At 40.7% G+C, this 23,801-nt stretch overlaps 1 protein-coding gene across 2 annotated transcripts in view; it reads right to left on the bottom strand.

Moving 5' to 3' along the window:
• LOC126192378 (nuclear pore complex protein Nup133) overlaps positions 1-23,801 on the bottom strand; it is a 127,509-nt gene that overhangs the window by 86,576 nt on the left and 17,132 nt on the right. Inside the window, exons 6-9 of one of the 2 annotated variants that reach the window (XM_049932598.1) lie at positions 16,425-16,551; positions 10,683-10,856; positions 10,124-10,286; positions 3,140-3,314 (exon numbers count right to left, since the gene is read on the bottom strand). In XM_049932598.1, coding sequence (XP_049788555.1) covers positions 3,140-3,314; positions 10,124-10,286; positions 10,683-10,856; positions 16,425-16,551 — 639 coding nt within the window. The remainder of the gene's footprint in view (positions 1-3,139; positions 3,315-10,123; positions 10,287-10,682; positions 10,857-16,424; positions 16,552-23,801) is intronic. The other variant, XM_049932599.1, reaches the window with a different exon arrangement.

Here is a 23,801-nt window from a genome sequence, read left to right as displayed (position 1 = left end):
AAAAATTACTTTAACCATTCAGTGGAACTGTAAAGCAAATCTCAATAGAGGTCAAATGACCACTTCCTGCAGTTCTAGGGCTACCATATTTTCCACTGTTCTAGTGTTAATATTCAGTGGGAAGCAATGAGAACTAAGTTATAGACAGATTAGGCACATTGTCTAAGGAAGAGAGTTAAATTTTTGTTGTTATTTGAGATTCAAGTCACACAAATAGATTTGTTTCCGGCTTCAACTTCTTAAGAAGACATCATCAAATGATTTGGGTATGTTATTATGTAACACCTCAAACTACTTTGAAAGGTTGGGCCCAGTGGTCTAGTGGTGTGTGCCTGGAGACAGTAAGGCGGCTATAGCGACACTAAGTGTCATGATAGTGTGCATTTGTGTGTGTGTACCTTAATTTTACAAATGGGAGACTATGCATTTCCACCATGTATATCTAATGATGTACATAACAGTTGTGTGATTTTATTTGGTGACAGGTGTGAGGCAGTCTGGCATTTAAGACTAGTAATAGTAATTCTAAGCCTCATTCCAAGGCTACAAGAAGAAAACCAACAACAGCAGAAGAACAATGAAGTGCTCACTGACAAACACTGCACATATCATTAATCCTCACTCAACAAGCTGATTCAGCAGTATAGCCTTGAGTAATCTCAGTGTGTTCAAATGTACACAATAATAGCAGCAATGAATGCAGCACATAATAGCATCAGCACTGTGGAAACAGGATAGTAATGCCTTATGCCTTTGATAGATCTTTCCGTGTAAAATGATCAGCTATATAACTATGATTTAGACACAGAATTAGCTTCATAATCACAACATGATCTTACAACAGTGCATTTTACTATCTCCTGAAAATCATCTTAAATGATTAACTGTCATTTTACACTGACATCATGCTTTTTCTCATGAATTTCAGCCTTCATGTTTTTAAAAGCAAATTAAATTCAAATAAGTTCCTAAGCCCACTAAAACACTCCATTTGAGTCAGGTGATGCCCATGACACCACTGGCTAGCATGCTGCTCCTACTGTCATAAAGCTCGTTCAAAGTGATATCTTGTTTTGGAATTCACATTTTGGAATATGAGTTACAAATGGTGTCTAGTATCACACTGTACAAATACATCCACAAAAACTCCTGAAAAATTGTTTTCGAGAGTTCCAAAGAACGAGAAGATGCGTAAAATGTGGCTGCAACTCACTCGGAGATCCAAATGAAACAATCGTCACTATGTGTGTGTATTTCTATGAGGATCATTTTGATGTAGGTAAACACTCCACATGAAACTTATTATTCTGTTAGCTCACAATTAAGTATTATTCCATGCAGCTGCAAAGGTGAAAATTATTATAACGTGCAGTTTAATGTGCTTATGTTTATATTTGTTAAGTAACCCTTCATGATATGGCACACCAATGATTTATGTCTAATTAAAGTTGTTTTCTAATGCACTTTGTGAAAGTACAAATTTCATATTGTTTTAGTTCACCATACGTATTGGGCTACAGTAGGTAAGTTTCATACTACACTACATGAAGCCGAACTTTTTGAAGCAGAAAATCATCGTTCCAACTGGTTCTATAGAAGAAGAAATAGAGTGAAGCTTGATTAAAGTGGAAAATGTATAATTTGGACATCTAGTCACTTCGCAATTATGCCAGTCCAAACAATGTGCTCATCAGCAATAAACCACCACAAATAAATTCACTGTAGCTGTGTTGCCTACTGTATTTGTTTCTGTTAATAATTCCTTATTAACTTGCATAAAATCATTACTGCTGTTATATCAGGCTGAACATACACCAAAAACTGCTGCCTACAGTTCTCTACTATAGAGAGTTCTTCACCATCAGTTTATCGATTCAGGGATGTACATGTATTGTACCTCAGATGACACTATTGTTCAGTTGCAAGGTTTTCTATTTAGTTTTGTTATAATCAGAGTGGAATTAGGCTACATTATTGCTGATGCATAGGGAATAATTATTGCTAAATTCTGGACTATTTCAATGTTGTAATCACTCAGAATAACAATAATCTGAACCATATATTTAACATAGTAAAATGATCGGGTTGGATTCATTGTAGGCAGAATACACACATAAAGAAGGTTGTGATTGGGCAAGCTTTCAGAGCCAGTGGCTCCTTCTTCAGGCAGAAGGATTGAAGGGGAAGGAAGAGGGGTGAAGGAAAAGGAATGGAGAGGTCTAGGGAAAGGGGTAGATTATAGGAAAGTCATCCAGAACCACAAGTCAGGGGAGACTTGCCGTGAAGTCTCCCCTGACCTGAATTCTTACCCAATTACAACCTTCTTTTTGTGTGTGAATAGTTTTTTTTATCCATCCATTTACATTATTTTGTCAAAATTGATTGTTTTCATTGTATGAAATCAGAGGTTTTCTTTATCAACATGGTAATGCTCCTCCACCCTAGCTAAGATAATTGCATTCCAGTTCTAAGAAAATAAGGTGGGTTTCCTAGAGTACCTCAAAGTGTCAACATAAACCCTACCAATATTTATAACATAGCGTAGAGCATTTGTTGAATGGCAGGTTACTAGATTTCTTCCTGTGTAATTTCTAGTCATGGCACACTAAAATTTATCACACACACTGCACTTCCCATTAAAATATAAATTATAATTTAACAAAATTGAACTATATTTCATATTAAAAAAACAAATTTCTAAATAACTTAGTCTAGTTTATTTAACAAAAAGGACAGTGAGTACAGTAACAGAGTTAGTTTTCATTTTCACAGCTGTGCATGTAGTCTAGTATAGCAGAGGCAGAATGTACACTTCTTTCTGTCATGTAACTTCAACGACCTCTAAAACTGAAAAATCACACTGAACTGACCCTATCAGCTTTGATAGCACAAGTCTATAAGTGATCTGAAAATCAGTGTTCTTGTTTGATAGATCATTCTAGTAAGGTTCACAATTCAAATTAACATTATCCTTAATAAAATAAAGTATACAAAACCCTTTCCAAGACAGTCTATTTCCACATGGTACATGATGCAAGACAGAAAGAAAAATGTGTGTGTGTGTGTGTGTGTGTGTGTGAGAGAGAGAGAGAGAGAGAGAGAGAGAGAGAGAGAGAGAGTTTTTTTTTCTAATACATACCTTATTTTTATTTTTAATGTGATATATAAAAGCAGCACGCATTCTGGCAACACTGTCTTTGCTGATTGAAAGTTCCTCCAATTCAAAATCTGTCATGGACACTGCTACAAGCCCATCAGTTGCCTGAGATACAGTGGCATCTGTTACAGTTGGAAAGTCAGCCACACTGACACTGCTGCAATTGGAATACAGAACAAAAGCAAAGTGTCATTTCTTCTAAACATGCAATAAGTTTGGCAGCATCTTATCTCCCACATATTACGTGTTATTGTCAATTACTACAATAGGTATTCTACAATTGTTAAGGTTTTAGAATACATGTCACACATACATTAGAACAATGGATCTTTTATGATTACAGCTTAACGAGACAGGAACAACTAATAACATGTTTACAATGAGTATCTGAATTGAAACTTCCTGGCAGATTAAAACTGTGTGCCCGACTGAGACTCTAACTCGGGACCTTTGCCTTTCGCGCTTGCCCGTGAAAGGCAAAGGTCCCGAGTTAGTCTCAGTCGGGCACACAGTTTTAATCTGCCAGGAAGTTTCACATCAGCGCACACTCCGCTGCAGAGTGAAAATCTCATTCTGGAGTATCTGAATTGTTATTTACTGTTCAATACATAGAGCAATACAATGCAGCTTAAAGAAAATCTGGAGGAAACATTTAACAAGCTACAATAAATAGTGTACAAACAATGATTTGACAAATCTGTTTGTGAATATTGTAGTAGCCACCAGAAAGATCGCGGGAGGCGCACATTGGCACGGCGCGTCACGGGCGGTAGTTGCCGCAAGTAGAGTCCCGTCCACCAGAGGGCACGCGAGAATTCGGACGCGACCTCTGCCGGCGTAACAACAAGAACAAGAACAACAACAACTCCAGCAGCATGGGCCGTGCCCATTCAGTCAACATCGGGCATGCCTAGGACACAGTCCCGGTCTACGCTAAGTGAAGTGCGACGTAAACGTGAACAGTGTTACTACACAATTGGCGACGAGTAGGGTCGTTCTTTCGCGTGTTGCGTCGTTGTTCCGGTTTCGCAGTTTCTCCACGGCATGGAGGATTTGGTGCGAGTTTTGGTTGCGCAGCAGACGGAACTCATGGCCACCATGAAACAAGTGCTTCCGGCGTTGCTCTCCACGCCGTCTGCTCCGGCGCAGTTCCCTCCTCCCTTTCCCCCGTATGACGAGACGGCGGAGGATTGGGACGCATATGAACATCGCCTTCAGCAGCATTTCCAGGTGTTTCATGTTGCCGATGCGGAGGTATGTCGTGCTCTCTTCTTGTCTTGGATTTCTCCCTCGCTGTATCAAGTTTTGCGGCAGCTAGCGCCGTTGCAGGAACCCTCGGCCTTGTCTTTTGACGCATTGTGTTCGTTGCTGTCTTCCTATTATCGCCGCCGCACGCATGTTGTGGCGGCTAGGGTCGAGTTCTATCAATGCAAGAAACAGCCCCATCAGTCTTACCGGGCGTGGGCCGCAACCCTGCACGGTCTTAGTCGCAAGTGTCATTTTGTCACGGAGCAGTCGCGAGAGTCGTATGCCCACGTTATGGTACGCGACGTCATTGTTCGTTCGGCCCCTGATAGGGAGGTCCGGCAACGGGCCCTGCAGTTAGAAGACCCTTCCCTCGAGGAAGTTCTGTCCATCGCTCAATCGTATGAAGTCTCTCACGCGGCAGGTCAACAGCTGGAAGCGTGGTGCGACGTCGCGGAGGTTCAGGGTGGCGCGGCCGCGTCCACTGTGTCCGGGGTGGACGACGTGCGAGCGGTACAATCCGGCCGTTACGGCCGCTCCCGCACGGCGCGTAAACAGAATTCTGGCCGCCGGCCCCTGTTGCCGTCCTGTGCGTCGTGCTATATACATCACGATCGGTCAGAGTGCCCCCAGCGTTGGGCCGTTTGTCGCAAATGTAATAAAAAAGGTCACATTGCTAAAGTTTGCCGTTCAGCCTCCAAAGCATCGAAGGAAGCAAGTACAGCGGACATGGACGTTGACATTCAGGAAGTTTCATCGGCCAGGCTCCTGACGCATCGGCCCACAAACTCTTTATCGAGGTGTCGGTTCGGTCGCGCCGGTTACAACTGCAGGTAGATACGGGCGCGGCAGTTTCGTTGTTGAATGCACAAACTTATTCTGATCTTGGATCGCCCCCGTTGGCGCCAGTTTACCGGCGTCTACGCGGTTATGGTAAACAGTTCATTCCCCTACTGGGTCAATTCACTACCGACGTGACTTACAAATCAGTCACTCGGCCTATTACTTTTATTGTTGTCAGTGATGCGAGCTCCGCTAACCTTTTTGGCCTGGATGCCTTTCAAGCTTTCGGTTTTTCTATTGCTGACACCATACAGTTGGTCTCCGACGATGTTCCCTATCACTCATTGGAATCTTTGATCTCAGACTTTCCAGATATTTTTGAGGAGGGCCTGGGGCGTGTTTCCGAATTTGAAGCTCACTTAACGTTGAAGGCGTCGGCTCGGCCGCGTTTTCTACGCGCGAGACAGATCCCCTTGGCTCTCCGCCCTCAGGTAAAGGAAGAGCTCGACCGGCTGACAGCCCTAGGGGTCGTTCTTCCCGTTTCTTCCAGTGAGTGGGCTTCGCCCCTCGTTATTGTCAAGAAGCCCTCGGGAAACTTACGCCTTTGTGGCGATTTCAAGGCCACCATTAATTCCCAATTGGTGGTGGACACCTATCCTTTGCCTCGTGCTGATGAATTGTTCTCCGCCGTGGCGGGAGGCCAATATTTTTCGAAAATCGATCTGTCGGAGGCTTATCATCAGATACCACTTGATGAGGACTCCAAACGGCTGGCGGTCGTCAACACCCCGTTTGGCCTTTACCAATACCAGCGGTTGGCTTTTGGAATATCCAGTGCCCCGGCGATATTCCAGCGTTATCTTGAGCATGTCACGTCGACAATCCCTCATTGTATTAATTACCTGGATGACATAATTGTCACAGGCCGCAGCACGAAGGAACACTTGCAAAACCTTCGCACCCTCTTTCTCAAATTCAGGTCTGTGGGCTTGCGTTGCAACCTGCATAAGTCAACCTTCTTCCAACCGTCCATTGAGTATGTGGGCTACACCATATCTCGGCATGGCATCCAGCCACTAGGAAGTTTGGTCCAAGGTATCGTCAACCTTCCTCGGCCCACTTCGCTGAAAGAGTTACAAGCTTTTTTAGGCAAGATAGCCTATTACCACCGGTTCATTCCCAGGGCTTCCACTATAGCCCACCCCCTGTACTGCCTTCTGCACAAGGGTGTTCCTTTTGATTGGTCGCCTGCATGCGAGCGAGCGTTCACCGCGTTGAAGGGCCTCCTCACTTCAGCCCCTTGTTTGGCTACTTTTGATCCCCGTAAGCCGTTGGTCCTGGCTACAGATGCTTCGCAGTATGGGGTGGGGGCGGTTCTGGCCCATCGCAACGCCGACGGTTCCGAGCAACCACTGGCGTTTGCGTCTAAAACGCTTAGTCCCGCGCAGGCCCATTACTCCCAGGTGGAAAAAGAGGCTTTGGCCATTGTCTACGCTGTTACCAAGTTTCACCCTTTCTTGTACGGCACGAAGTTTCAGTTAATCACTGACCACAAGCCGTTAATATCGTTATTTGGCCCCGCCTCTCAGATTCCGGATAGGGCGGCCCACAGACTACAGCGCTGGGCCTTGTTCCTCTCTAAGTACCATTATGACATTCATTTTCGCCCTACAGGACAGCATGCCAATGCCGACGCTCTTTCCCGTCTTCCGGTGGGCCCGGATCCTACGTTCGACCGAGAGGAGATTATGTATTTTCATTTGGATGTGGCATCCCGCCAAGCAGTTGATGGCTTTCCGATCACTAGTTCTAGAGTCGCCAGAGAAACGGCGGCTGACCCAGTTCTCCGGCAAGTAGTTCGCCTCATTCAGCAGGGGTGGTCCTCCCGCCCTCCGGGCCGGGCCTCAGACCCTCTTCGTAATTATTTTCTTCTACGAGACCGCCTCTCGGTCTTGGAAGGAGTTCTCCTTCTGGCTACCGATGATACAGCTCCTCGAGTGGTTGTTCCTGCAGGTTTACGAAGGGAGGTCCTCACGTTATTACATGCGGGGCACTGGGGTGTTTCTCGTACTAAAACCTTGGCTCGCAGACATGTGTACTGGCCCGGTATTGACAGAGAAATTGAGCACTTGGTGGCCGCCTGTTCCCAGTGTGCGAGCCAACAAGCATCTCCCAGGGCAGCGTTCTCTTCATGACCGCCGGCAACCCAAGCATGGGAACGTGTTCACATCGATTTTGCGGGCCCGTTTCTCAATGGCTTTTGGCTCATTGTCATTGATGCTTATTCCCGATTCCCATATGTGGTTCGCTGCTCCTCAACCACTTCAGAAGTTGCAATCCAGGCACTAGCAAAAATCTTCTCTGTGGAAGGTCTGCCAATCACCCTGGTCTCAGACAATGGACCGCAGTTTATTTCACAGACCTTCCAGGATTTTTGTAGGCGCTTCGGTATTCGGCACGTTTGCTCTCCCCCCTTCCATCCACAATCGAATGGGGAAGCCGAGCGCATGGTGCGCACATTTAAGACGCAGATGAAAAAGTATGTGCACGAATTTCCTGCAGAGGAAGCCTTGACGTTTTTCTTGACGGCATACCGGACCACACCAATGGGCGACCGCAGCCCCGCAGAGCTCCTCCATGGGCGTCAACCTCGGACTCTGCTGCACTTCCTCCGGCCTGGTCCTCGCCAGTCTTCACAAAACGGAGTACCTGGTTTTCCACTGGGTACGTCAGTCTGGGCCCGTGGGTTTGGTCGCAATCCACGTTGGATACCGGCGGTGGTCCTGCGCCGAAATGGCCGCCGGCTCTATACCTTGCAGGCGGGGGATCGGGTGGTACGTCGTCACCAAAATCAGCTACGTCCACGTTCGGGCACCCACCCTCCGACCTCTCGGACACCGGCTTCCCCATTGCCGGCACCTGTCTTGGTTTCACAGGGGACGTTACCTCCTCTCCCCGCTGTGACTCTGCCGCACTGCGATGGTTCTCAGCCTTGGCAGCCTCCAGTAGCTCCAGCACTGGCATCGCCATCATTCGAGATGCCCCAGCGAGAGCTGGCCCCCCTAGCAGGCTCGGTTTCTCAGGGGGCTAGTTCACCTGTGGTCGTCCCTTCCCCTTCGTCCCCGCCACTGGGTCTTGCCCCTCCTGAGGTGGAACTGGATCCGGAGTTCGACAGCTTGTCACCCGTTCTGTCCCGAGCTCCGGTTGTGGGACGACGGGGGCCTCTTCGTGTGGGTCACTTCCAGCCGTATTCGAAGGTTCCAGCTCGAGGGTTGGCAGATCCCCTCGACTCCGGCCATCCAATGGATGTGGAGGTCATCGCTCCTGCCCGACGCTCCACCTTCCGACGCAGTGGATCACAGTGGCTTCACCCCCCGAAGGAGGAGGAGTGTAGTAGCCACCAGAAAGATCGCGGGAGGCGCACATTGGCACGGCGCGTCACGGGCGGTAGTTGCCGCAAGTAGAGTCCCGTCCACCAGAGGGCACGCGAGAATTCGGACGCGACCTCTGCCGGCGTAACAACAAGAACAAGAACAGCAACAACTCCAGCAGCACGGGCCGTGCCCATTCAGTCAACATCGGGCATGCCTAGGACACAGTCCCGGTCTACGCTAAGTGAAGTGCGACGTAAACGTGAACAGTGTTACTACAAATATCTTTGTACATTTACAATAAGAAAAGCAACACCCACTACACACGCCTTTATACAAACACTTTGACACATGCAAGTCAGATGATTTTTTGGGAAAACCATAACCAAAACTATGGAAGTAAAAAACCAGATTAATAGAATTTGAAGTATAAGAGGGGAAACAACTCAAAACTATGGAAGAAAGTAACTGGATTCAGATTAACGAAAGTGCGCCTTTCCAATAACACTTTAGGTTACAGGGGAAGCTGAAAGGATGAAGATGGAGAGAAATTTTGTTTTACATCTTGGAAAAGAAAGCAGAAAAGTTTCATGTAATGAGTCAGAGTAATCATCTCTGTATCCACAGGTAGTCTGAAAGAATTAGCCTGCAACAGCAGATATTCTATTTCCAGAATACAAGCAGTTCATACACTACTGCAGAAAACTGGCCTGACTAAAGAAGAATGAAAAGGTAAAAAAGATAGTAGTCGAAAATGGTACAGAATGAATTAAGTAGGTAGATGGTGATGAAGTTGAGGGGACACTAACAGAGACGAGAAGGGAAGGGAAGGGAAGGGAAGGTTTGGCATATACTTCAGAAGATGAAAGAAACAAAAAAAAGCAAATAAATCCATCAATTTTAAATTAAGTGGATGGTGAAGGCAAGGTGTATACTAGTGGAACGAGTATCTACTTTCAGTATGAACAAGAGAATCAAGGAGTGAAATGACTGAATATGGGGAATATATTTTAGTTGTTCCTCCATCTCTGAAATTTTCCCTCTTACACTCTAAATACAGAAAAAGTGTGCTGTGAATGAGATTCAGTAAATGACGTTATTTCTCTCTTGTCACCAATGGTATCACACTTGAGTTGGAATTTAATCTTCATTAGTTTGGTTGTGTGTGGGCTATATTACGTTTAGTTGCATTGATAGCCGCACAAAAATTAAGGAAAATTGCTAGTTTTCAAAAGCAGCCATCTGACGAGTTAGAGAGGCAAACCCCCTCCCCAACACCCCCCCCTCCCAACACACCTGTCACAGGCTTGTGTGTGTGTGTGTGTGTGTGTGTGTGTGTGTGTGTGTGTGTGTGTGTGTGTATGTGTGGGGGGGGGGGGGGGTGCACTCTCCCTAGCTTGTCAAAGCATTTTGTTTGAAAGCTTAACACTTCTCATTCTTTTTTGTGCACCTGTCAACAACTCAATGGTTCCACTATTCAGTGAGTGCTTTACACCTGAATTATTTATTTTGGAAGACTTATTTCTTATTTACAATATGCATTTTATCTTATCCATACATAGCCTACCTGTTTAAAAAATCATTAGGAGCCATGTCTACAGATGAAAGGGCCACCAGCCCATGAATCTTTGAAAAAAATATTGGAACATTTCCACATATTGCACCACCAAGTAAACGGTCTCCAGGACTCATAAATTCTACAATGTCTGGTTCGTCCCCATAGTTTGCAGCTGAAATAATAATAATAATAATAATAATCCACAAGGTATTTCAAAAAACAAATTCTTGTTCCCAGACCTCAAAAGTGAAAAGAACTTGCAAATACAAGCAAGTGAGACAAATCTAAAATCTGAAACTGGAAATGAGTGAAGGACTCTCTAAATAAAAGGGATAGAGAGTCAAATTGCTAATTTTAACTTATTCGACAGATTTTCCTATGGACAGGACTTCAAATTCCAGGTGACACTATTGAGCTTTTGTTCATAGTGAAAAAGCAAAGCTATAAAATTAAACACCATTTGATATAATTAATTAGATAAATTCAAAACTTATTTTGATAAAGATATTTGCCTTTAAAATTGACAAATTTCTTGTCTTGTAAATGAAGTATTAAGAGGTAATATTACCTGACAATGCAATCACAGATTTCTGATTGAACAGATAGGCTCCCTGGGCAGACAGCAGTAACTGGTAACCCAATACTTCAGGCTCCTCTGTCTCTTGGTACAATGTGGTATGTTTCAGAAGTGTGAATGATGCAAATTTTGCAGGAACGTTATTTCTTTCTGTGGGTAATTTCCCTGAAAGGAACATAATCCTACATTAAAGTTTACAGGCTTCATAACGTGACTTAACAATGGAAAATAGTGGTTACCTACACCACACTAATCAAACCAGAAACTGGAAAGCTCTCATATTAATCTCTACAGATGAAAGGCAATGTCCCAACTGACTGACTCAGTGACCCAACATCAGCCAGCCCACACCACTAAGGATAGAAACTTTAAAGTTGCAAGGGTGTTGATCTTATTTGTAGGTGTTTTTTGAAATTCCACCCTTAAGGGGATACAACAGGGGATGAAAGGTCTTTCTGAAAATATGTCACTATTAAGACAATATTGAAGCTACACCTATGACAAGTGGTATTTGGTTTCTCAGTCACAAATTAAAAAAAAAAATGTATTTCAGCATTTTTAGAAATTTAACTCCAATGAGAGTGAAACAACAGGTGAAAGTTTTTTTAATCATTATTAAAAAACTACTAAAATATATTTAAAGCTAGAGTTATGAAAACTGGTATTAGGCTTCTCAGTCAGAAATAAAAAAATTCATGTTTCACAGGGTGCATACGCGAGCAAAGAAAAAAAAGATCCCGGATTATTCCTCGATTTCCTCATCAAAAATACACTTTCTCTTGGGTGAAAATACACTCCACATAACTGTAAAACTTATCAATCCTTTGAATGGTTATGGTTTTATACATCGGCATAGAATTTCCCGGCACTTCAGAAAATGAAACACAGGGAAAAAAATACATTTTGGAGAGATATCTGATGTGCAGCAACACCTACACTGCATATTTTTGTATTACGAAAGTATAAATTTGAATTCCACCAAACACCACTTGTTACTTGAAACTGAGATTGCTATGCGCTTTTGTAAGCCAGTTATAGCTCATGTAATGTGATCTTGCCAGACAATAATGCAGATATTCAGAGCATAGGACACATGATGTAGTCAGCCAATAGCGCAAACACACAAATAAGAAAAGTTAATAGTTTAACTTAATATACATAGTGTTGCTAAAAGAAAAGAAAAGCTTTCACATATAATATTGGTCTCAAAGATTAATAAGCTGCAAGAGAATCTAAGCTTCTACATTTAATGTTGATCTTTTTTGTGCATGTTGCACTAAGATACATCACACAAATATGGCAATAAAATTTTTGACGACGACATAAATGTCTGATCTTCTGGGCTCAAAACTATTCTAAATGGTCATCCTCAGAGAGTTGGTTTTTAAATGAGAGTCAAAAGCTCTGTGATTTTAGAAATTCATCATACATGCTCACACATAGTTCATCTTACGTAAAAGGAAATTTACTTTGAAAGTAACGCTTTTTAAACAACCATTTGCAATATTTTATTAGAAATAGGTTCCTTTCAGCAGTTGCCAGAGACCGCCAGAAAACAGGAGTCACCATGCATGTATAGCTATGACGACGCAAGAAGCCTGTATTTTCGGACATGTAAAACACTAAAAGACCTTAATTATGTCATAAAAGAAACAAGACATTAGAGGCTACACTGAGAGCATCGGGATTTCGTGAACCATACTAAAATGCATATTTCGGCTTAAAATGCACATTCGTATGTCCAGATTTGGATGTAAATTTTCTTGGAGTACCAGTACTGTAATATGTCATGTTTGGTTCTTTATCATGGCATAATGCCATACATGCCAGAAGATGAAAACATGCATTTGAAATGCAGCAAACAGTTGAAACTAACCAATAGTGCAGAATTAAACACTTTGTTTCAAATAAATTGACTACCTCAGTGGAAAAGATTAATAACAGCCAAATTTCTTTAGCAAACTGACAAAAATAACTCCATTGTTCTGCAAGGCGATTAATGCTTGACAGTCAGAAAGGTGGAAATAAAATAAAATCTGAAACTAATAACATATTTCAGCCTTCCGTAATTGTTTGACTGTATTTTAATTCACCTGATAGCTCCTGGCCACAGAAATTCGTTTTGTTTTCATTTGACGTGAGAGCAACAAATAAAGAGGAAAGAGCAAAATCATTAAACGTTAACATGGGTCACACGGATACTATCCACCTCCCCACTACAACTCAGACTGCTCTGCCCCGGATCTACGATATTTCTGAACTGGGGCAATACTTGAGCATTTGAGGCAGGACACAAAAAAGACTTTTCAAAAATATGTTCATTTTCTAGTGCACATTATTCTGAAGAGCCGGATACATAAAACGTTTGTGTTTGACGAAATGTAAGACAGGTTATTTGGTCTTAATGGTGCCAAAGTGCAGTGCCACACCTCTTCACACTGCATTTTTCTATCTCACATCACTGTATTTCACTCAGTGGAATTCAAACGTGTAATATTTTGCTATGGGTGCAATCAATCTACATTCCAGACAGTGGAAATTGTAATGTCCTGTGGTGCCTCTCTTGCTCCCAGTCAGCCGGTTTGACATCCTGCCTCTCTTAAAAAAATTCTCGCAATTAATACTGGATGGGATTATTTGTAACTGAGAGAACAGCAACTCTTCCGAAAATTTTCACTACTTATTGCCTATTAGCTAGTAACTTGCTGTTCTGTGTGACATAAAATTAAGTATTGGATACATAAAATGAGTAGAGACAAGATACAAGCAAGACAGTACACATTTCTTCAATCTTAATTACTAGCATTTTTATCTCTCTACTCTTCCTGTAGCTTTACATGGCATGCTTTCCTTTCTGGGAAAGAACCTACAACCTCATCGAAGTTCATCAAACGTTTTGCTGCATGAAAAAACAAAATGTCGTCGTCTAATACTGAAAATGCTGTTAATACAAACAGTACTCAAGCCTGGTGTGGTTTCTTGATGTAATTACATGTATTTTGTCACTGTCTGCTAGATAAAACGAAATAGGCCTGCCTAATATTGCAGCAATTGTAACACACCAAATAAATGAGACTGTTTTGACACAAATGGTCATTTTTGTAACAAGACAGAATATAATTCATGAAGTACCAATATCAAATGCCTATTAAGCCTAATACAAGCAAAAAGTTTTATGTTAGGAAATAGCTTCACATTTCATTTATATGCTCCTCCTCCTGGAGAATGAGATAAAAAAGTAGTAGTATGAAATTATCATATAAATTTGAAATCTTCAAATTCTTCCATAATTTGTGTGATGTCCCCATTTATTCTCCTTCCTCGATCTAACAAACAATCTAGTTGTCACTAATTCTGTAACTCTTCCTGCCAGTGTGCAACCTTATTCTCCGGTTAACTTCACTAACCCTGCCACAATCACCAGTTCAGTTATCTCATGTTTATTCTCTGGTTTGGCATTATTACGTGTTCATACAAGGCGTTTTCCATGCTACTCCCAGAATAGAACTTTAGTGGCTGCTAGCCGGGGACTGTACAACTGGCTCTTACTGGCGTAGTAGTCTGGCCAAAAGTTTTGTGTCAAAATTATATTTTCTTGGATACACTGAGAAGATAAAACATAATCTTTCTTACCTGTTATTCCTGTTAGTTGTTTATTCCTACTCTGGTAGTCTGAATCTATTGATTTAACTAGTAATTATAACAATGCTGATCATTCACAAACCCAGTCAACCACATAAACAGCGACCGGCATTCAGCAGTTCGGCTTTATTCCGCTCAGCTCGTATAGCAACTTCCCCTTTTTTCTACAGGAAAGTTTATTTCTAGATGTGGTGGGGATTCCCCTGGCAGAGATATCATGTACACTATGCACACATTCAAAAATCAATTTATGATGCATTCTGAAATCAACTTTGAATTTGTTCAAAAATCAACGGGGATGCGTTTCAAAATCATACGAATAATCGATAGACCAATGTGCACTGGATGCTAGGCACTTTGTGAAACAAGATCTTTTTCCTCAAGAATATGAACTTGGTGAAACAGAGATAGCGACCCACTTTTTTAAGCCAATCATAGCTCACGCCATGTGATCTCACCAGGCGATGATAGCAGATATTTAGAGCATAGGACATGTTATGTAGTCAGCCAACAGTAACATCATTGTTAAATAGCGGGAACACATAAATATCACTATGTTCTCTGCGACCTGTTAGAATTTACTTCACTTCTGCAGTTCTCAGAGAGTGCCAGAAAACAGGTTTTATTGCGCGCGAGCAGCTATGATGATGCAGGAAGCCAATATGTTTGTTCATATATAATATTAAGAGGTCTTACATTGTAAAATATAAACTTTCACTATTAATAAAATATTAATTGTGAGATCTTACATTACATCACAAATGAGACAGGACACCAGAGTGTACTCCATGAGCATCATAATTTCGTAAACCATACTAAAATGCATAGTTTGTCTTGAAGTACACAATTGTAAGTCCAGATTCACAAAGAAGTAGGCCCCTAGTTGAAATTAACTTTTCAATGTGATTTTATGGATGCAAATTTTCTTGGAGTTCCAGTACTGTATTATTTCAAGGTTGGTTTTTTTATTGTGGCATAATGCCATACATGCCGGAAGATGAAAACATGTACTTGAAATTCGGGAAACAGTTGAAACTAGCCAATAGTGCAGAATGAAACACTTCGTTTCAAATAAATTGACTGTCTCTGCAGAAAAGATTGATCAAAGTCAAATTTCTTTACCAAATCAACAAAAATAACTTCATTGTTCTGTGAGGCAATTAATGCTTGACCGCCAAAGCCATGGAAATAAAATCAAATCAGGAAATTGAAACTAATAACATATTTTAGACTACAGTAATTATGCAAATGCATTTTAATTCACTCAGTAGCTCCCAGCCACAGAAATCTGTTTTTTCTGGGTAGCCTCTGGCTGCTTGTTGCTACTGCTGATGCAGCTAACACCCGCACTTCAAGTCACAAAATGCAGGAGACATTACCAGCTCATACATGACTCAACTGCAAATGCGCATGTCCCCTTTGGCAACTGCTCAAACAAACCTGATGTAAAAAGTTGTGACATCATGCTCATCAGAAGCATGTTGTTATGAAGTATTGCATAGTCTTCATCTTTGACACATTTTGCTGTTGTCAGTCGCTTGTGTGTGCACTGTTTTGTTGTAATTGTGCATTTCCCTTGCAACTTAAGTTTTGATTTTGGTTTCTTCTTCTTGTTTATGTTATATTGCTGCAGTATTATTCTGCAGGAAACAGTAAAATTTTTTGTTAGAATGTCAGATTTTACCAGTCAAAATTACAGAAATAAATCAATGAAAATTTCCAGGAATTCTAAAAAAAGGAACCTGGATTTTGCCCATTTTTCTCCTGGATGAAAAAATACCTGGGTTTTCCTGGTTGTGCGTATACACCCTGTGTGTGTGTGTGTGTGTGTGTGTGTGTGTGTGTGTGTGTGTGTGTGTGTGTATATTTTATTCTCCCATACTGAGGCTGTTATGAACACGTTTGAGGAGCCCACGAAACAGTTATAATCTTACTGAATAATTTCATTTCTGCTGTGATTCATGAAAACTTTAATGAGAATGGTGGAACCTGGATTTGTACAAAGCTGCTTCTAAATCAGTTCCGCATCTTACTCAATGTATGATCATTGCTGACAATAAGGATCTCCTCTTTAATTAAGTATTAACTCACCAAGTGCATAATGAAGCTGCTGTGAAACAGAAGAATTAAGTGCAGCTGCCAGGAGCATGAGACCATCATCAGTAGACTGCATGTCAAGGAGCCAAATGTCCAGCTCACTTCCAGCCACCATATCCTGCTACAAAACACAGAGATAAAAAATATATTTCTTTTTTGCCTTTTTCGTAGCATATAAACCACTCTCAATCTTAGTCTTCACACATTTCATTTATTTTGCATGCAACAACTATGACATCATCAAGGAAACGTACACACACATGTTGCGTCACAAATATTTAGTGTCCATATATTTGGTAAATGAACTGCTATATAAATGGAAGCATTGGTTTGAAATGTGTGCATATGCATGTTCACGTTTTGGAGCACACAATGTACATCAGATTGATCTGTCTGCTGCAGCAAGTCAAACATTATAAGAGGGAGGACTCATGTAATAGTTTAATGGGGCACTGCATGTACAAGATTTGTTACAGTCTGTGAAAAACTGCAACTAAGATGCATGCAAGAGTAAGTAAGTATTACTTTAGTCTTTCCTTCTCATCCCATATGGTAATCTCCCCTGACCCACAGTTCTGGATGACTTTCCCAAAATCTACCCTTTTTTCGCACAAAACTGGCAATTTGCCTTCAATACCGATCTCTAGGAATTCATAATCTGAAAGAAGTGTTGACACATATTTTGATATGCAGGAAGCTGCTTCTGCACATGTAATACACAGATTGGATGACAATCGGGAGCTAATATGAATGGAAACTGCTGGAGATTTCATTAACTTAAGTGACCAACAACCAACTTGACATCAACTCACAATCACTTGTGACAGCTGGTGCTACAAATTAGATGCAGAGTACAAGAGACAATCAACGAACAGTAGTCACCAGCTTCCCCTTGTCTCAGAGAGGCATCTCCATAAGTTCAAGGAACTTGAAGGCCAAACTATAAATAATCAGTTTTGAAATGGTTGTAACATATACATACAACACAACAGGACAAAATTGTTATTTACTGCACAACTGTAGCTAACTGCACACTGCAGTTCCTGAATGAAAGTTGCTGGTTAAGCATATCACGTAATGTCTGAAACACTACGCCTACTCCTCACGTCGGATGCCAACAGAATTCATTTTGTTACCCTGGTTCATGGGAATCACGAATGACAGCCACAAAGCAGACATAGTAACATCCAAATATGTGACATCAATTTTACCATGTTGCCAAAAAGCATACTGTGGGCAATGGACATTGCTCTGAAGGTGAATAAATGTCTTTTTTTATACATGGTGCTTATTGTTCCAATAACAGAACTTTTGCGATCAGCCACAAAATAACACTACCATACAAATAACAACTCCCAAGTGAAAAATAACAACTGAAAAATATTTAAATATCTTTTATGATAAGAAGATCCACCGAAGAGCTATAACATTTTTTACTTTATTCACAGGCAGGTTTTGGAAACACTTTTTCATTATCAAAGCTGCAGAAAGAAAAAAATATTGATAATGAAGGTAAAAAAAAGGCACAGACAAATTTCTTTCCTCTTGGAATGGTGCCACCCTATCCCACTATGAAAACAGAGTAGCTGGCGCAAGATTACTGTTGATTGCCACAGCCCCATTATTCAGAGGGTGCCTATCCCCAGGATTGCCCTCTGACAAATCCTGCGCATCCTGTCAGTCCAAAAGGTTTTGAGACTGGATTTATAAAGAAACAGAGAAAAGTTATTAAGACAGTGGCTTTAATGGTTGAAATGTTCTACATAGTGACCCCCCCCCCCCCCCCCCCCCTCTTTGTACATAACATTCATACAACCATTTAAAGCTGTCAGGAAAGTCCTTTTTTGGAATGTTGTTCAAGCCATGTGAACAGCTTCAATGCTTGTTAGGTCATCAGGGTGTCGACCCTTCATATGAATTTCTGAACTTTGACATTTTGTGGTAGGTTTGTACTGTTAACACTAAGTCCTGTCACGCACAATAATTTTTTACAGAAAAGAATTGTCTGCTTTCTGCATTTTGATCAAGTCGCAGAAGGCGCCCATACGCCATTTTTGTTTGGGATTCACAGTGTGCAGGACAAACTTTTGACACACTTTTTTCTTCTCAAAAACATTCTGGAGAATGTCTTCAGCACTTGATCTAGAGATGATGTTCTATTGTGATTTGTGACAACTATGCTGACAAGCTACAACTGCACCTCCTCTACTTAACACGGCCTGCTCACAACTGACAGGCTGAATGTGCATCTGTTGTTCACAGTTGAAGCTGCTACCATAATTTCTGTGCTGACGTCACTTGTACACCAGGAATAAAATCAGTCTCAGAACTTTATGGATGTACGGTGCATAAATTGGCCCCGGGCAAGACCACAGCAGCTGCAATTATTGATCGACGTGCACATATCGACCTACTGGTTTGGTTTATGGTATTTATGTTTCACAGCCTTTGTGTAATTGGCAGAACTCTGATACTGTGCAAACTGGGCTTTGATTGGAATCCTTAGTTAAAATGGTTTGCACAGCTTCAATGAGTGTTCTTTAGTCTCCGTCAGTTTTGTATGTAAATCACCTTTACAAAATCTTTGTTTTCAACATTTCTTATTGACCACTCAGTGTGTTATCTGATAGATGAGTATAGGTCAGTCCTCTGTTCCATCCTGAAGTCACAAGTTGATGGGTGGTTTCGAAATTCAATAAAGACACAACCCACACATTGTAACTCAGAGAAGTAAATATTTTTGGACCCCTGTTATGGCTGTAAATGCAATTAGTGGACATTAAATTACTACTGCCAATTGTGTGTAATTTTATCTGTTATGTAGCTGTACAGCACCCTGTTTAAATGTTCATCATCTTCCAATGCAGGGAAAAAAACTGAGATACTAATTTGATACCTACAGCACAACTTAAATCTATCTTGATGTGTTTCCACATGATGGATCTTTGCATTTTGCCTGACATGATACTGGAAGCAGCTGAAATGCATAGTATGATATATATGGTGATCTGTGTGTGAAAGAAACTGCGAAGAGAGGTTTGTTTTGATGTCAAGGTGAAATCCAACAAATTGAAGGGGTGGGTGGGGTTTAAAGTAGAACGAAGCAAGAAGCTTGAAGAGCAAGTAATCATTTCCGCTGTTGGCACAGTAACATATTACTTCTGATTAACAATGTGGATGTAAGCTGGTATCAAAGAAGACACAGAAGAGTGAAGACTGAACAATGGAAAAATGGTCACAAAAATGATTTTATTATCTGTCTGACTGTGATTCATTACTTATCTGTCAAGTTTTCCAGGATATACTGCATCTTCATCCATAGCTGGTCATTTGCTTTGCACTGAGATGCCCAGTAGCTGATGGTTCAAGGCCTGTCACATTTATAGTTCTGGCCAACCCCAGCGAACCACTTGACACTAAAAGCTACCTACCAGCACCACAAGGGAGGAACTACTGCTTTTCACTTGGGGTAATGATTCCAAGCTTGAGGAACGTTTGTAATGTATATACTGCCGTATACAACACCTTTCACAGACCCACATGGAGTAACAACCACACTATATGCTATGAAATGTACAGATAAACTACTTAATTCCTTCATTCCACTGAAGAAACACATTAATAATACACACCCTAGTTTCAATACATGTGGTTTCCTGTTATCTGATTTTCCAGTATACAATTTGTCCCTAACTATAAATCTGATCATAATTTATGGCTGAGCTCTTTATGTATTTTAAGAGAGCAAACAGTGAAGATCATCAGTCACATATTCACTCCCCAGGAAAGAAGCAGTGTACCCCAATCTCTCTGCATCTAGAGTAAATTTTGTGTGCAAGTGTGAGAAAGTGTTCTAAATGTTTGCGGAACATGGGCACCAACACGGTATTTACATAGTGGGATGTGGGAAACCTCCAGAAACCACTGCCATGTGGGCTAGCACAATGACCCCTCGTTAATCCGCTGGACGGTTTCAAGCCGAGGCCGGTGTACCTTCCCGTCCTGGAAGCAGCTGCATTAGAACACATGGGTACTTGAGCGGGTCACAACTTACGTTCAGCAGTATAGTACCCAACTATTATTAAAAACAGATGACAGGCAGACACATGAAAGTTTTGTTTAAATGATAATGTGAAACTGGCATTTTTTAAAATGAGGAATTGTGTAATCGATAGTTTTAATAATATCACAAAATTTGCATTTTCCTCAGTTCCAGGCATAACACTCAGCAGTCTGAGAACAGTAGTTATCTAATATTGGCAACTGATAGTTCTTTAAGATTGAAGTTGGATGTCTGTTCTTTCCTTAAACCCAAGGTTCACATATAACCTTGAAATGATCTTTTATTTTCTGTACAAGTAACTAGTATTCTAGATGTGACTCAAGATGAAAATATCCTACTTCCACCTAAACTCAATGCAGGAACAGTTTTAGTAAATGACATTGCATTTTCTGAGCTTTTCACGTGATGAAATGCACCATAAATGATGCATTTGGGAGATATCTTTAATATGCCACATCAATTAAAGTGCAAATCTTTGTAGTAAGCTAGTAATAATACGAATACCACTTTAGTTACTTCGGCTTTCTGAACACTTATATTAACATGATGGATTGTCAATTTACATCTATCAGTCGATCACAGCACAGAATATATTATGCCTCTCAAGTGTCGCTGTCATCGCATATGATAGGTTTTTTCATGACCACCCACGTGGTAGATGAAAGAATTTAAACCATGACGCACAAGTACTATTACAGGTTCTTTTGGAACCTTTTCATTGGCTCACTGGCGCACAATCAAATTATCACCTTTCAGTGCACAATCAAATTATCACCTTTCAACACAGCCTAACACTTTCAGCTGTGCTGTAAACTAGGTTGTCAACAACAAATTTCATTCACGAAATAGTAAAAACAATATTGAAATAAACATTCACCATTTTCACCAATTGCAACATCATTGCGTATAGAAACAGTGATCTGATACTGTCAAATGTTTTTTATTTCAGTCTTTGATCACAATATCAATTCTTTAGATGATGACCAGTTTCAGTCCATAATGACCATCCTCAGATCTACAATATATAAATATATACACCTAGTAAGCAGTGTGTCTTTCAACATAATACAGTAATACGTATCACAATATACTATCACACAACCAGATAAAATACGGTAAAATGTCCCTTTTTTACACCATGTCCTAAAGTGATAAGGCCATAATAGCACCATCAAAACATATAATCAGCACAGCATCGTCACATAGATCTAAAATAAGGTGTAGAATAGGCCACATTGTTCACACAGTCATTATTGCAACTGGCTACTGAAGTACAGCAGCTACCAGAAATATGTTTGCCTACATCCTCCCTAGATGTCACTACTGTGGACTTAGATGTACATCTACATAGTCATTTACACAAAAACATAATCTGATAAAATCACATTAGGTAAAATACATGTAGCAGACTTTTAAAATTGTGATACATTAAAAGACGAATACAGTTACACATATAAAATTATTAAAAGGAAATATATGAAGAGAATAGGACCGATCCTTTTTATGGTGAATTTACGGTCAACAATTAATATACGTAATACATTGCCTGTAGCAACCTATTTCTGTTGTACTGCTAGCAACAGATCTACACAAATTCAGGGATCTTGTGCTGTGACTAGCTGACAGGAGCAATCCTAGCAGATGCCATGTTAATTTACTTCTTCACGAAGCTCAACTGCTGTAATTGGTGATTTTTGTATTTATACTTACATACTACAAAAATGTGGATATTTAATTGACTAAATCCATTAAAGATCTTTACAAATCACTTTAACATTTTGTTTTTGTACTATTTGGTGCACAAAAATATTAGGAAATGTGATGTCCTGTATTCCAAGTTAAAAGAGTTTCAAGAAGGCATCATTATTGTGGAAAAACTAATTTTCATGATGAAACCAGAAAGCTTTTGAAAAACATGAAGATAAATATTTCGGGCAGAGGTGAATGAAACACTCTTACACCTTCAAATTAGGCTGCCAAGTCTTATGGCCAAAGGCCCACGAGTCAGTGTTTTGGAAAGATGTCTGATGCGCAGCAACATGTACACTGCATATTTCCGTATTACGAAAGTATAAATCTGAATTCCACCGAACACCACATGTCACTTTCCAAAGCACTGAAATCAAGATTGCAATACGCTTTTCTAAGCCAGTCATTGCTCATGTCACGTATCTCGCCAGCTGATGACAGCATAGGACACGTGATGTAGTCAGCCAATAGCAAGATCACTCTTAAGTAGTGCGAACGCACAAATAAGAAAAATTCATCATTTAAATTAATATACATAGCATTTACATATAATATTGGTCTCGAGGATTAATAAGCTGTAAGAAAAGCTAAGCTTCCGCATATAGTGTTGATCTTTTTTGCGCGTGTTAGACTTTAAGATACACCACACAAATGTGCCAGTAAAATTTTTAATAATGACATAAATGTCTGATCTTCCGAGCTCGAAATTCTTCTAAATGGTTGTCCTCAAAGAGCTGATTTTTAAATGAGAGTCAAACGCTTTGTGATTTAAGAAATTCATCGTACATTCTCGCACACGGTTCATGTTGCGTAAAAGGAAATTTTCTTTGAATGTAACACTTTTCAAACCACCATTCGCAATATTTTCCCAGACCTGTCAGAAATAGGTTCGTTTCAGCAGTTGCAAGAGAGCGCCAGACAACAGGCGTCACCACACTTGTGCAGCTACGATGACGCAGGAATGAATGTAACACTTTTCAAACCACCATTCGCAATATTTTCCCAGACCTGTCAGAAATAGGTTCGTTTCAGCAGTTGCAAGAGAGCGCCAGACAACAGGCGTCACCACACTTGTGCAGCTACGATGACGCAGGAAGCCCAAATGTCCGTATGTGTAAAACATTAAAAGATCTTACATTATGTCATAAAAGAAACAAGACATCAGAGGATAATTCAAGGGCATTGGAAGTTCGTGAACCACATTAAAATGCATAATTTGGTTTGAAGTGCACATTCGTATGTCCAGATTCAGATGTAAATTTTCTTGGAATAGCAGTACTGTATTATCCCAGGTTTGGTTCTTTATTATGGCATAATGCCATACGTGCACTTGAAATGCAGCGAACAGCTGAAAGTAGCCAATAGTGTGAAATTTAACAATTTGTTTCAAATAAATTGACTGCCTCAGCAGAAAAGATCAATAAAAGCAAATCTCTTTAGCAAACTGACAAAAATAACTTCATTGTTCTGCAAGGTGATTAATGCTTGACTGTCAGAAAGGTGGAAATAAAATCTGAACATATTTTTGCCTTCCATCATTATGTGAACGTGTTTTAATT

This window comes from Schistocerca nitens, chromosome 1, assembly GCF_023898315.1.
Source record: "Schistocerca nitens isolate TAMUIC-IGC-003100 chromosome 1, iqSchNite1.1, whole genome shotgun sequence".
Taxonomy (NCBI): Eukaryota; Metazoa; Arthropoda; class Insecta; order Orthoptera; family Acrididae; genus Schistocerca; species Schistocerca nitens.
Note: the sequence above shows the minus strand (reverse complement) of the source record. Positions and strands in the feature narration are given on the sequence as shown.